The 15,087-nt window shown below is 39.9% G+C and overlaps 1 protein-coding gene across 1 annotated transcript; it reads right to left on the reverse strand.

Annotated features, from left to right (window-relative positions):
• Window positions 1-308: 308 nt before the first annotated feature.
• vdac2 (voltage-dependent anion channel 2) lies at window positions 309-5,584 on the reverse strand. The gene is made up of 9 exons (XM_079691073.1): window positions 5,429-5,584; window positions 4,249-4,320; window positions 4,077-4,126; window positions 3,456-3,608; window positions 3,281-3,333; window positions 2,000-2,227; window positions 1,671-1,821; window positions 1,523-1,580; window positions 309-1,302 (listed from the first exon to the last, which is right to left on the reverse strand). Exons 2-9 carry the CDS (start codon window positions 4,313-4,315, stop codon window positions 1,211-1,213), a joined length of 852 nt encoding a protein of 283 aa, XP_079547199.1. The 5' UTR covers window positions 4,316-4,320; window positions 5,429-5,584; the 3' UTR covers window positions 309-1,210.
• Between the last annotated feature and the right edge of the window lie 9,503 nt (window positions 5,585-15,087).

Raw genomic sequence — 15,087 nt, forward strand, 5'->3', positions numbered from 1 at the left:
AGGAGGAGATTCAGGTTATAAGGTGGGTGGGGGGGGGTTACCTTGGTTGGTGATTGGCTAATGTTTACACAAGCCAAAAAAATCGTTATGACAAAGTGGCCAAAATCTGATCAGCTCATTTTTATAGAAATGGATCAGGACAAAAAGTGAGCAAATCTTTTTTCCTGAAACTTTCAGAATCTCTTGACACAGAGGGGACACATGTTTATGTATAAAAGACACAAACAAGTGGATTTTGCATAATAGGTGAGCTTTAAACGTAAATAAGTTATCGTTAGTAGAACTTCAATATCAAGACCAGAAATGCATTTGTGGAGTTCAAGACTTTATTGAAAATGATTACATACACAGAAGGACCTCCAAGACTTCCTGCGGGCTCTGTCACTGCCCAGCACAGCCCAGGAAAGCACTTTCCAAGAGAGCAACTAGGAGTTACCTCTCGAGGACAATGATAGGTTTGGCATTACTGTGAACATGAATTATGCAGCCCCCCATTTGTCTGTTGGTACAGAATGAACATAAACCAATTCTGATATGTCGGCCACATGTAAATGTTTCTCTCAAACTTGCAGGTCTAACAGAACATCACAACCATTATGGCCGACACAAAACAAGTCATTACAGAGCTTTAGTTTTTCCTTGTGTGCATGAACACGATGGGTGCAGCAGTATTTTAAATAATATCAGAAAAAAAGACTAGTGTATTTAACAAGGTTTGTCAATTAAAACTGTTGGGATGACAAAGGAATATCAGATGGTCACAATTGTAAAATCAGAGAGAAAGTATGACAACGCTCACCATGTAAAACCATCAACTGATGTTGACCGTCTGGGGATTACCACAATAAAGCCACGCTGAGTTGGTGACAGGCGAAAGGATTGTATTGGATTTCATTATTATAGCAGGGCTTGACAGAAACAATGAAATGATTTATAAATAATATGCCACCCACTGTCTCCTGAATAGATGAAACTACAAAGTAAAAAGAAACAAAAAGGTCAAATATACCAATGACAGAAGCACCAACTTGAGGCGATACTCAACAAGTTAGAGTTTGTTGTTGTAGCTGTTGTAGCTGTTGTAGCTGTTGTAGCTGTTGTAGCCTTTGAACCAATCTCTCCAAGTTATCCCCTGCTGGTTTGAGTTGGACATACACTGTAAGGCCAGATTCTTCTGATATTCCCTAGTCCCTTGCAGTATGTTGAAAGCTTAGGCTTCCAGTTCCAGGCCCAGACCCAGCTTGTGGCCTCCTGCGTTGATGTTCTTGCCATCGACCAGACCAGACAGGGTGAGTTTCACACCTGCACAGGCAAAATGAAACAACATTAGCCATTTCATGAACAAACTACATTTGTCGAACGTGTGTTGAAAGACTTTGAGCCTGCTGAGTGTTGCTATAATGACTCAATGTCAAGTTATTTAAAGCATGCATTTGCTCATAACTGAAGTGCTATGTACTACAAACACAGGTATTAAAATGTACCACTCCAGCTATCCATTGACTGGTAGGAAACCTCTTACCTGGTCTAAGAGTCTGGGTGTACCCAACACCAACAAGGCTATTGTTGTTCACTTTAGCCTATGGAGGAAAAAAATAATCACTTGGTAAGAATAAGTCTACATTTTATTTTGTCCGCACAAAGCCGAGAGCCTGTACTGCAATACTTACGCTGATGGAGGCATCCTTATCCAGCTGGTATTTGGCAGCGATACCGAAGCGTGTGCTGTTGCTGCCAGCGGTCCAGGCCAGGTTGACCCCCGTCTCCAGCTTGTCGCTCACCTTCTGGTAGATGGAGCCTCCAAACTCAGCACCATCGTTACTGTAAATAAAATCAGGAATTTCTCATTTAAAGAGGTTTTGCTTTTATCTTGTAGTAAAACATTCATCCACTTTGTGTTGTCTCTATATTCTATGACTACATTACCTGAAAAGGCAGTAGTCCAGCTTTTTGTTTTTTTTACAAAAACCCAAACCTAATGTAAAAGTAATCTACTCACACATTGGTGTGCAGCTGGAAGTCACCGGTCTTGTAGCCAATGGCGAAGTTGTTCCGGGTCATCTTGGATTTGGCGGTGTCAAAGCTCATCTGGTAACCAGCGAGCCACCCCTCGTAGCCGACGACAGCAGCTCCGTGGATGGTGGGGCCAGCGAAGTCAAAGTCAACATCGCAGCCCATGTTGACGAACTCACGCTTGTAGGCGGTCTTAACTTTGCCACTCTTCTTGCTGTTGAGGAGAAACAAAGCTTTCGTTAACATTAGCTGAAATCAGATTGGGCTTAATTAAAGCATTTGTAAGAAGCTTTTTGCACATATAAAAAAAAGGTAGGAAAAGGAATTTATAAAGAAATATATATACACATCTTTTTCCATTATGTTTTATCATTACACAAAAGAAAGCACTTGCATTAACCAAACTACGACACAAAGTACACCCCCAGCTTGCAGTCTTGCAAATTGGGTTGTATTGTTTTTTCCAGACCGTTTCGAAATGCTAAAACATGCCGAAATATATCCAAACGTTCAAGAGCCAGACCTTTTTCCAAGGTTCTGACAGACAATTTTGATGTCCTCTTTTTTTATACATTGAAGAGGTCACATACGTAACTGTTGCCTGTCCTTAAAGCACCACAGGGTGTTGTGAAACTGACTCTGAAAACCACTGCCATAGATAATTCTTAACATATGGCCTGTGCCAGTTGTCAGCTCAAGTAGCAAACGGGATAAGGACATTATCAGTAGACTGCCACTTCAACTGTTGCACCAGCTTGGCTTTGAAGTAGAAGTTTGGAGTCATTGCTGAGTCAAAAGTCAAAGTTCTGCTCTTTACCTCCCAGTCTGAGCATGACACTGTATCCTCGAACAAGCTGTAGCCACATATCTCCACCCGTCACCTTCCCACCCTCCAGTCTGAAAGACGACGCGCTTCCTCTGGGCTATGTGCCACTTTCTTCGTGTGATTTACACCTCATAGTAAGCAAACCCACAAGGATTGCCAGAGCAGCTGGGCACACTAGTAAAACCATTTGTGTACCTCCTAGAGAACAGCAGACTGCAAGACATAACCCAAGCAGTTTCGCAAAACCCAACAGCTCATTTTGTGTTACAATAGAATGTTCCATTATGGGACAGGGGTCACACGGCAGCTTCACTTTTCAGAAGCATGTACAGCACTGATCATGTTGCTAAAATGACTCATGTGGAGAGGCAGCAGGATTAGTTTAAGTAATATTCACATGAAACTCAATTTCCAATGAATTGATCATAACCATAATCTTACCCAGTGTTTGGTGAGAAGGTTGTGTCAAAAGTCAACTTCAGTCCCTTGGCAATCTGTAACAAACCATTTGATGTTAAGATACAATTAAATGTTGACTCTTTATGCTCACTGGATAAATATTGATGTTTGCACCTTGTTAAACACAGTGTAAAAAATGTTTGTTTATATCGCTCACCTGGTCTTCAACTGTGATTTCTGTTCCCAAGGTGTTGTCAGTGTTCCACTTCTCGGTGAAGGTCAGGCCATATTCTGCCCTCTTGTATTTGGTTTCCAGACTGCCCGCAACTTTGCTGGTATCAGTGTTGGAGTTACCGGCTGTTTTGAATTCCTACAAGGGACCATTTTAGAGACGTGACAATCAGAAGGAATGCTTTAAAAGACACTGTATAGAATAACTGGGATTGAAATAAAACTCATTCAGTGCTCTCTCTCTCATTACATTTGACACTTTTATTCTCGGCTACTTCTCATTTTTTGTTTATAACCAAATGCCAAATTTGTTAAATATCGTCCATTCCGGGACATTTTGAAAATAATAGTTCCACTACTAGGGAAAAATATTTAATGGACTCATTTTTTTTAACACATGAAGATGGGCAAATGTACTGAAGTTGGATGTCATTGTTCATTGGGGCAGCTTTCATGTTTAACAAAGGATCCAGGAAGGTCCAAAAAATTACTGCATTTAACTTTCGTATTGCCTCATGCCATTAGACTTGAATGTACTGTAACATAATTTGAGTCGTTGAAGTAAGTTTTAGTTTTCTATTCTCAACCCATAAATAAATGAACTTACCACTCCACTGGCAGATTTTGTCTTGACATCAAGCTTAACCAAGCCAAATCCTGTGGAAAAAAATACAACATTTGTTTAAATCATATCAAAGGTTGTTTGCAATATCAAGTACACTTGGAAGTTCACGTTTTAACATCACAGTATAACTTGGTCAAACTGGAGGAAACCATACCATAGCCTTTGTTGAAGATGTCCTTGGCAGACTTGCCCAGGTCACAATAGCAAGGAGGCACAGCCATTGTATCTGTTGAAAAGAGCAAAACACAAATTGTTCAAATTATTTTTGAGTGACATATGCATAATGCTGATCCAAGAGCAGCAATAGGTGAAACTTAAGTAGAAAGCCATTAAGCAAACAAACCAATACTTGGACTTAAAAGCAGGAATTGCTGACTGTAAAATGTACCACTCATGCGTGTTGCATGGATGATTAAATGCAGATATGTTCTTTGTTTTCAGGCAATACACCTATAACCCTTAAGATGTTGTCAAATACCAGCAGGTAACATTAGAGGAGAATTTGTTGAAAAAAAGGTATCATGAGGATTTTAATGCTTCAGTACATGTTCTTGCCATGGTGCAACTGCTGAGTTGAGAGCTAGACTTTGCATTATTGAGCATTTATAACGATTATATGCCCAACATCCAATTCATGACTAATTGTAGCGGACTGAGCTAAATGTATTGTTCCTGTAGTCACATACTGTACAATACCTTTGATGCCATCTCCCTTTTATCGAACTATTATATAAATATTTGCACTTTCAAAAAGTTGCTTTCATTTTTAATTCAACACGTCAGGCAGTGACAGCATTCTGGTCACAGCAGTGCAACAGTCTTGACAGCCGATGGACAAGGTTACCCAGCCAGAGAGGAGCCATTTTGCCGCACTGGAGAGGCTACTTTCAGGCCTGGCTCTTATTAAACAGCTCCTTCACGTGTAATTGAAAGCACAGCAGGGCGTGGGGAGGCACATGCCCGTGACAATTACCGGGATGAGTTAATTAACCAGTTCACTTGCATTATCAGCTAAGCTACCTCACTATTGCTAACTAGGCCGTATGGAGGCTAACACATTCTTACTGAAGTTAAAGCAGTACGTTGCGTATATTGTCTTGAAATTAGCTTTACACAGCAGCAGCCTCTTAATTAGTAGCACGAGACGTCTACAACAAAGCATAACTTTACTACTTTAAGTAGACATGTGTCAGACGCAGCATGCCGAGCGCTGCTAGCTTAGCTAACTTCGTTAGCCTGCAGAGTACCGGTGTGCGTAAAGTACGCGTAAACAACACTTCTCGCTTGTTAAGGAGTTAAATAACAGTGTGAAACTGAATAAATAGCTGTCTTACCAGGTAAGGATGGGTCTAGTGGTAAACTTAAGTGACTTTTTAGTAGATGTTGCTCACTGGGCACGGCCGAGACAGGCGTCACCGGTAGAAGGGCGAGCTGAAGGAGACTGACTGGAGTGGATTCAACGAAATCCAGACCTATCACATCCCGGCGCAGGACCCGCGACAACCGCTCAATGTGCCTGAGTAAAAATGATTTCACGTGTTGTTTTGAGTTTACTATTTTGAATGATTGTTCACTGTCAACATCTGCATATGCATATTTGTGTATGCTAGTAATAAACGTATTACCTTTTATTTTTTATTTTAACCTTGTTGTGTTTTTATTTTTTTTCTTCTTCTTTGGGGGGTTTTACATTTGACTAATGTATTTTGCTAAAAAAACGAAATGCCAATACAAATAGTTTTCCAAAGAAATGAAATAATGCTTTTACATCACACAGCATGGTTGCATCACTATTATCCTGGTACGATAGTTTTACCTGTTTTATTTTCTCTGATTGTTTACCCCTGACTCCTAATGTTGTGTATGTGTACTTTGCCATATAGTTGCTTTAAAAAAGGGAAACAAAGTCGTTAGATAAAATGGAAAACGTGACTGTTGTTTAAATAACTATGAAAGCAAATTTCCACGACCATGACCCTAAGCATACACTGTAGGCTATATACTGTATATATGTATATATAAAAGATAGGACTACTGCTTTAAAAACACCTATAGGCCTATGCATTGATTAATTTGTTTTGTTTGGTTTAAACTTTATTACATTAAATAATGAATGCATTTATTTAGCATTGGACTTTAACAGTATATAGCTTCAGTTTCAAAGTAGCTTCCCCAATACTGCCATTGGTATATGTTGTGTAAAGAAGCCTAAGGTGTAAATTCAGTGCACTCACTTTCCAATGAAAAGAGCATTTATCCAAGCTCACTGACAAGTGACAGTAGCTACAATTGCGCAAATTACCAACATTTTGTATTTTTCTTACCAATAATTAAGAAAATAAGATTTAACAACATCACCTTCCCTTCCATGACTATAATGGCTTGGATAAGTTACATATTGCTTTCTCACTTCTGAATGTTAGCAGCTTGCTGGTGAGATAAAATCATGGTTTACTCCTTGTAACAACAGTTAACAACACAAGTTATTCCCCAAACGTGCAATATAAATGTGCATTACTTTTAAAAAATAATTGAAAAGGGTACATATATTAAACAATTTAAAATAAGACACAAAGCTAGTTTAAATCAATGTTTATAAACATCATGAAAATAGGATCAGGATATATAATAATACACATTGGGAGTTTATCAAAGAAAATTATGAGCAGTAGATCCAACATACACAAGCATAAAAACATTTCCTTGTCAAACACTCAGTGGCTCTTTGGTTTGCAGCCTTCCAACAGTGACTAAATGCATGGAAAACAGAAGAAAAAGAAACATAAACACAACTTGCAGCTGGGAAAACATATTTTCAACCATTTGAACAACAAGAGCAAAATAAAAATGAGGAACATTTACACTTATGAGACACTAACAAAATGGCCTGCAGTAAATACAGATATAAGTATGTATGAGGTGTCGTACTGGTTTCCGGTGTTTTTGTATTTACCCTTTGGCTGTTGAACCAGTGAACTTTATAATTCTTCCACATCACTCTCTGCAGGAGATCTCTGGGACAAAAGTTGGAGAAAGATATGAAAGTTGATTCATTTCAAAAATGTTATTGATTTACTGGTGTATATTGTATAATTAAAATAATATGCCTATTTTGTGTAACATTTGTTTGACATTTTTGAGTTTTACCTCGCCTGAAGTTTCTCTCATGTATCTTGCTTCCCCCTTCAGCCTGTGTTGGAGGAAAAAAAACGAGATTGTATTAGGTAAATTAACATTGGCACATTTGAAATAGTATATTATTAGTTTGGGAAGAAATACTTGTTTGAGTTCTGATTGCAGTAACTGTACCTTCTTAACAACAATAAATATAAAGTATAAAATACATCAATTACAAGGATGTCCTCTCTTCCTCTAAATGTAATGTCTTCGCTGTGAAAAGTTATAATAGGAAAATAAATCAAATATTTTACCGTTGTTGTTGCTGATGATTCTACTATTGTCTGCTCTAAAAGAGACATAAAAGCACCTGTTAGTTACACACCTGTATTTCAGAAAAATACATAAATGGTTCAAGGAAGAGACCACGATATATTTACCTTGTCGTTTGTACATAAACCAGATGAACAAGTTCACCATCGCAAAGATGATCAGCAAACTCCAACGGATGATGAAGATCTTTAAGTTCCCTGAAACACTGCAGCAGGAATGAATAAATAAAAACACACAATGAAAATGACAGACTTGTTTGAACAGTCCAACAACAACGTTGGATGAAAATGTGAAGGTCTCTCACCTTTGGTGCTCAGCCTCAACAGTGGAAAGTGCTTGGTCTGCAGAACTAGAGGTGTGCTTCACAGGCTCAGGGGTGTGCTTCACAGGCTCAAGGGTGTGCTTCACAGGCTCAGTGGTGGCAGGACTTTTTGCTGCAAAAGTGAATGTAATGACATGTGGATATAGCTATTAGAGTAAAAGGACAATACAAAAGTATAATATTTCATTTTTATTAAATAAATAAACAAAACAAAATAACAAATTACGGTACCACTTTACAATAAGACTACCCTTATAAAGGAATCATAAAGGGTTTATAATTAGGTTATGAATTAGGTTGTAAACACTTTATTAATCATTAAGAACCATTTATAAAGCAGTTCTAACATAGTTTTCATACATCAACACAGGCTCACTATTTGGCAAGATGACTAATCCTTATTTTGGCTACTTAGCGAGAATCAACTCAGTGAGCAACAGATACCAAGGATGCTGGCTGAGGAAGAAGACAAAGTAAGCTAAGTAGCCAATAGAAGGCTTAGCAGTACAGATAAATGTGGGCTCACTATTTGGCAAGCAACCGGTCACAGTTGCCCTGTTTATCTCATGTCTTATAAAAGCTTATTAAGGATTTATAAAGTGTTCACAACCTAATTAATAAATGAATTACAAACTATTCGTAAACTCTTTATAAGGGTGGTCTTATTGTAAAGTGGTACCCAAATCACTTTACCTAACAAATGTTTAGAATAGTATATGTTTAATTTATAAAGGCTTATAACACTTACTAGTTGTAGGTTTCTCAGTAACAGTTATGTGTACTGGCATCTGTAAGTCTCCTTTAACACACAAATACCAGCGGCTGCTCTCTGTCCTCAGTCCGCTCAGAGTCACAGTGAAAACATCATGATCCTTCAAATTCATGGTGACTCTTGAGTTATCCAACCATCCATTCGGCCAGGTCACACAGGAGCTGCCCAGCCTGCACCACTTTATATCTCCAACGTTATGATGGTGATAATTGATGCTTATTTCTCCTCCTCTGAATCCTGTCCTCTTCTGTTGATCCACATAAAGATGTGGTGGGCCTTAATGGAAAACATAATTCAATGGAAACTTGTAAGCAGCCTAGTCGGTACGTAGTCCTGATGTTTAAATAACTGTTTAATATAGTTAAATCTGGCAAATACATAATTTGGCTCTTACCTCCTGTGACTGACAGGTGGAAATGTGTTCCCGAATCATATCCTCCTTTAATCTCCACAGCACACCAGTAATAACCAGTGTCCTCTTCAGTCAGATCATTTATAGTCACAGTGAAGACTCTTTGTTTTTTGTCATCAGAGATCGAACACTTTCCTGAACTGCTTGGTTTGTTTGTTCTAACTTTATCAGAACAGGAGAGCCAATAAGATCCTTTACACAAGTATTTCACATTGTTTATGTATAGTGGCTCATAGAGACACGGGACAGTGATCGAACCTCCAGCTCTCACTGACACTTTACTGACTGTAGTTATGCTGTGAATTCCTGCAACAAAAGCAAACCCAACATTATAAAAAGATGAATAGAAAATGATCAATACTCTTCCTTTAGATGGCCTACATAATGTTGATTTTCATATTAACTCATGTTTAAAGAAATTACGTCAATAAAGCCTTCAAAGTATTATAAATGCACTCTCGCATACACATAAAAGATGTTTTGAAGTCTTGATTCTTGTGCCTGACCTGTAAGTCCAGTGAAGATGAGAAGAAAGCTCAGTTGAACCGTCATGTCGGGGAGTGAGTGAGTCAAGCTAAACCACATGAACCCTATCACTGACAGACTGAGTCTTTAGTTCCTTTATTGCAACTCTTAATATCTTCCCTCCTCCTCTTCCTCTTCCTCATCCTCCTCCTCCTCCTCCTCCTCCTCCTCCTCCTCCTCCTCCTCCTCCTCCTCCTCCTTATATGGTATATAACACTTGCTATTTAAGTGTATGTGTTTTTTATGTACTTGTATATTATAATACAATATGTTTTTTTTTTATTTAGGGTTACCTCGTCTGCAGTTTTCTCACATGCTTCACATTTATATATTTTACTTTCTCTTCAGTCTGATAACGATTCAAGCCAACATTTTTTTTTCTTTTTATAAAATAGATGCATAGTAAACCAGACCTGATTAGATACCATGTGGACATCTTTGGGAATATAGAAAAGCATGAAGCACTTCTTATAAATACTACCTTTGTTAGGCGTACACGATCAGAGGAATTACCATGAAGGTTTACTAATATCTATGCATAGTGCACTTTTAAAGTATAATTTACTTTAGACTTTGGGGGAAGGTCCAGAGGTTAAAAAAGTTTTAAACAAGAGACCATCAGTGACTAAAACATGTTTATTAATTAAAACAATACAGTACAAGTCATTGCAAACTGTAAGCCATTGTGGACTTGTGGACTATTATAACAGCACCCTCTCCTTCTGTCTCAATGAACTGGCCCCCACAAAAACAAAAAATGTCTCTTTCATACACTCTGCCCCCTGGTATACCCCCGAACTCCACCAAATTAAATCAAGGAAACGTCAACTTGAACGCCAACACAAGAAAACCACACTAACAGTCTATCTTCAAATCTACAAGGACTATCTCCAGCAGTACAGTAATGCACTCAAAGCAGCCCGGTCTAATTACTACTCACACCTCATTCAGTCTGGCTCCAGCAACCCCAAGCGTCTGTTCTCCACCATCAGCAAACTTCTCAAACCCTGTGACAACGCCACCTCCTCCTTCACCACCGAACAGTGCAACTCCTTCCTTTCGTTTTTCCAAACCAAAATCAGCAACATTTACAGCAATCTGACACCCTCATCAGCACCCCCCACCTCTTCTCCTGGCTCCCCCCCTTCACCTCACAGCCCCTGTCCCACTTCTCCCCTGTGACCCCCATGCAACTGTCCCACTTCATGAATGGAATTAACTCCACCTGCACACTTGACCCAATGCCCTCCAAATTTGTTAAAGAGAGCCTCCCTGCCATCTCCCAGCTCATCACCACCATCATTAACTCCTCCCTCAGATCTGGATCAGTTCCCCCCTCTCTCAAACTGGCTGCTGTCACACCCATTCTCAAAAGACCTGGACTCACACCTGACATCATGTCCAACTTCCGGCCCATCTCAAATCTCCCCTTTCTGTCAAAAATACTTGAACGTGTCATTGCCTCACAACTAAAATCCCACCTCAGCTCCAATGACCTCTTTGAGCCATTTCAATCCGGTTTCCGATCAAAACACAGAAACAGCTCTTCTGAAAATCACAAACGACCTCCTCCTCTCCTCTGACTCCGGCAACCTGAACATCCTCATCCTCCTCGACCTCACCGCAGCATTCGACACCATCAACCACACCATCCTGCTGTCCCTCCTCAAATCATCACTCAACATCACTGACACTGCACTCTCCTGGCTGAAATCCTACCTCACCGACAGACATCAGTTTATCAACATCAACAACTGCACCTCCTCCACTGCTCCTCTGTCCCAAGGCGTCCCCCAGGGTTCGGTGCTTGGCCCCCTCCTCTTCATCCTCTACATGCTCCCCCTTGGCAAAATAATTAGTCGCCACAACCTTCAATTTGGCTGCTACGCCGATGACATCCAACTTTATATCTCAACAAAAACCATCACCCCCACAACACACTCCACTCTCACCAACTGTCTCTCAGAAATAAAAGCATGGATGCAAACAAACTATCTCCAACTGAACAGTGCCAAATCAGACATCATCATCATCGGCCCCCCATCCCGTATCAAAGACATCCAGAATTTCAACTTCACCATTGACAGCCACACTCTATCTCCCCCCCTCACATCCGCAACCTCAGAGTCATTTTCGACAGTCAGCTCAAATTCAACCACCACATAAATCACATCACCAGGACCGCCTTTTTCCACCTCAAAAACATTGCCCGTCTCCGCCCATCACTCTCCTCCTCTGCTGCTGAAACCCTGATTCATGCATTCATCACTTCACGACTCGACTAATGCAATAGCATCCTCTATGGCATACCATCCAACCTCCTCAATAAACTCCAACATATCCAGAACTCTGCTGCCCGCCTCCTCACCCACACCCGCTCCCGAGACCACATCACTCCCATCCTCCAGAACCTTCACTGGCTCCCCGTCCGTCAAAAAATCCACTTCAAAGTCCTCCTCATTACTTACAAAGCCCTCAACAACCAGGCCCCCCCTACCTCACAGACCTGCTGCACCACCACACCCCTTCCCGCTGCCTCCGCTCATCAGAAGCCAACCTCCTATCCATCCCCACCCGCACCAATAACCGGACCTGGGGGGACAGAGCCTTCTCCGTCGCTGCCCCCTCCCTCTGGAACTCACTCCCACAACCCATCAGAGACTGCACCGACCCCACCACCTTCAAAAAACTCAAAAAAACTCACCTCTTCAATCTGGCTTTTCATGTGTGATTGTTTTTGTATTATTTGACTTTAACTTTAACTATATATTTATTCGTTGTTCCTTTCTTCTCTTTTCTTTTTTCTTCACTATTATCTGTAAAGCGTCTTTGAGCACCTGTAAAAGCGCTAACAAATTAAATCTATTATTATTATTATTATTATGTGCTCTTTGGTGCATTTATTTAGTGCTGTACAAGTTATGGTTTTAATGGTTAAGGGTTACCTTGTCTGAAGATGTTCTCACATATCTTACTTCCCCTTGTTGGAGAAAAAAGAACGTCATTTACAGATGAGATGTTGTTAGATTTAATTAACGAATCATTTTTACTGTATCTTTTTAACAACAGAAATGTAAATGTGTCCTCACTTCAAAATAATTATTGCACACGAAACGAAATTGCTAATACAAACTGTTTAAAAAGAAAATGTTACTGAATACTTACGGTGTCTTTTGTATATAAACCAGATGAACACCGTCACCATAACAACGAAAATTACCACAGCCGCGCGGATACCAAAGCTCTTCAAATGTTCATAAGGACTGCAGCAGGAAATTATAAGCACCCAAAAATATTGTTAAAGAATGACAGGATTTTTTAACCAAATAGTCTAAAATGTGCTCATCATCCTGGTCATACTGTGTATTTTACTATACTGTTTTACTAAATCCTATACAGTTTTTTAAAGTAATTATACAGTACATTGTGTTGACAGTTCTGCTGTTTAAGTGGTCTTGTCAGACCTGACCTTTACCTCACCTACCTCTATCTATTAAGCTTACCATTGATACAAATATGCTAAATTGGAAGTAAATAGAAAGGATGTATGTTTCCATCATGTCTTTTAAGACGTGTGAGACCAGGCATGTGAAACTAGATAGAACATTCTGAACTTTTGACCTATATATATATATATAGTTCCAGCTACCATTCTGAAAAGGCGCTTGTGGTTTTTGACACCTTGAGAGCGGTTACAGCGGGTATGAAGACAATGAAGCACAGGATGCAGGCGACCTACGCAAGGATTTGAATCAACTTCCTGGGCCAGCGAATCGTAGAGACAAGCGGTCTTCAAGCTGTCTTTTTAATAAATGAAGTCTCTGTTAATGAATAAAAGTATAAAGTTTGTATATTTGAATTTGAAGCGTTTAAAGAAAAAACTTGATTCTAAACATTACATTGACAATGTGTTCTGTTTTCATGAAAAATGTTCATATTCCCTCTCGTTAAAATTGCATATTATTACTATAAGTCTGTATTTGTTGTATTTTTAAACCTTACATTTTTTAATGTTCAATAATTAAAAAACAAACATTTGTGACCTCCTTCTGACTCAAAGAGAGGAAGGGGGATGACCCATGATGAAGAGAGGGAGGAGGAGGATGACTATAAAGAAGAATGGAGAAGAAGAAACGGGGGCTTTTGGGGCTTTTTGAAGGCTTGGAGGCTTGAGAGCTTGGGGGAAGTCTTCTGAGGCCCAAGCCCTGGGCATGGGCTCTTTTAAAGGGCTTTAGGAGATTTGACTTGTGAACCTGTTGCTTTTGTATTTTGACTTGGTGTCTTTGTTATCTTTTAAGGATTCTTTTAATCCTCAATTTTTGTTAAAACTTTAATAAAACCGGTTTTTACTTTGTAAATTTCGACCCAATTCCTGGTCTCTCTCTCGTGGTTTCTGAAGGTATCTGCTTGGTCTTAGAGTGAGGTAAGAACACCCTTCCTTGGAAAAGGCTGACATTAGTTGATGATTTGGATTTTAAATTGTTTAAGAGGAATATAAACTCTGCTAAGGTTAAACTATAGTTTCACATTGGTTACTGTGGTTGAGGTGGTTTTGATTAATGTTGAAATAAGACATATGCTCTGCTGATGTGGGAATATCACTGCTGTGATATTAAATATTTGACTCTGGCTGGTGATGTCACTGCTGTGACATTAATGTTTGACTCTGGCTGTGTTTGATATTACATTTGCATTGTTTTGATTGATGTATTTGACGATCAAGAGGGTTAGGGATTGTGGGTTCTGAAGCTGCCCTAATTACCAGGGAGTCTCCCATTAACAGAGGAATTCTCCTCCAGGGGCAGTTTAGATACTGCTCTGGGGTTCTACCAGTCCACCAACACCTACTACACTAAACACACCATCTTGCTATCCTGGCGGTCGGAGACCGACACTTTAGTGCCTGAAATAAGTGATACGACGGGCAACGTGGTGTTAGAGGCCACGCTGTAAACGCCCCCCTAAGCAGATTACGTTGATCTTGCGTGTAGATTCTGGGGGGTTTAGTCCTAAAAAGATTGGACGGCCGTTCACCGGAGCCTTATCAGCACCGGAGTTCAGTATCGGAGACGGCCTGGATATTAACGTTGGTTGTATCGAAGTTAGATTCCTTTTCAATTGTGTAATGCCAGTAAAACATAGAGATTTCGTCATGATCGTTTTTTTTTATCACAAAATGGAAACATTTCTCCAAACACTGTAATGAAAAGGTGCACTGGCATCTGTAAGTCTCCTTCAACACACAAATACCAGCCGCTGCTCTCTGTCCTCAGTCCGCTCAGAGTCACAGTGAGAACACCAGGGCTGAGTGCACTGATGTCGACTCTTGCTCCATCTATTGATCCAGACTTTGTCACACAGGAGCCGCCGAGCCTGCACCACTTCCTTTCTCCAGAGTTTTGATAGTGACACTTGATGTTTATGCTATCTCCTTTAAATCCTGTAATCTCTTGCTGAGCCACGTAGAGACTGGGTGTACCTTGATGGAGAACATCATTCATTGAAACTCATG

Source organism: Notothenia rossii, assembly GCF_949606895.1.
Source record: "Notothenia rossii genome assembly, chromosome: 6".
In the NCBI taxonomy this organism is placed as follows: Eukaryota; Metazoa; Chordata; class Actinopteri; order Perciformes; family Nototheniidae; genus Notothenia; species Notothenia rossii.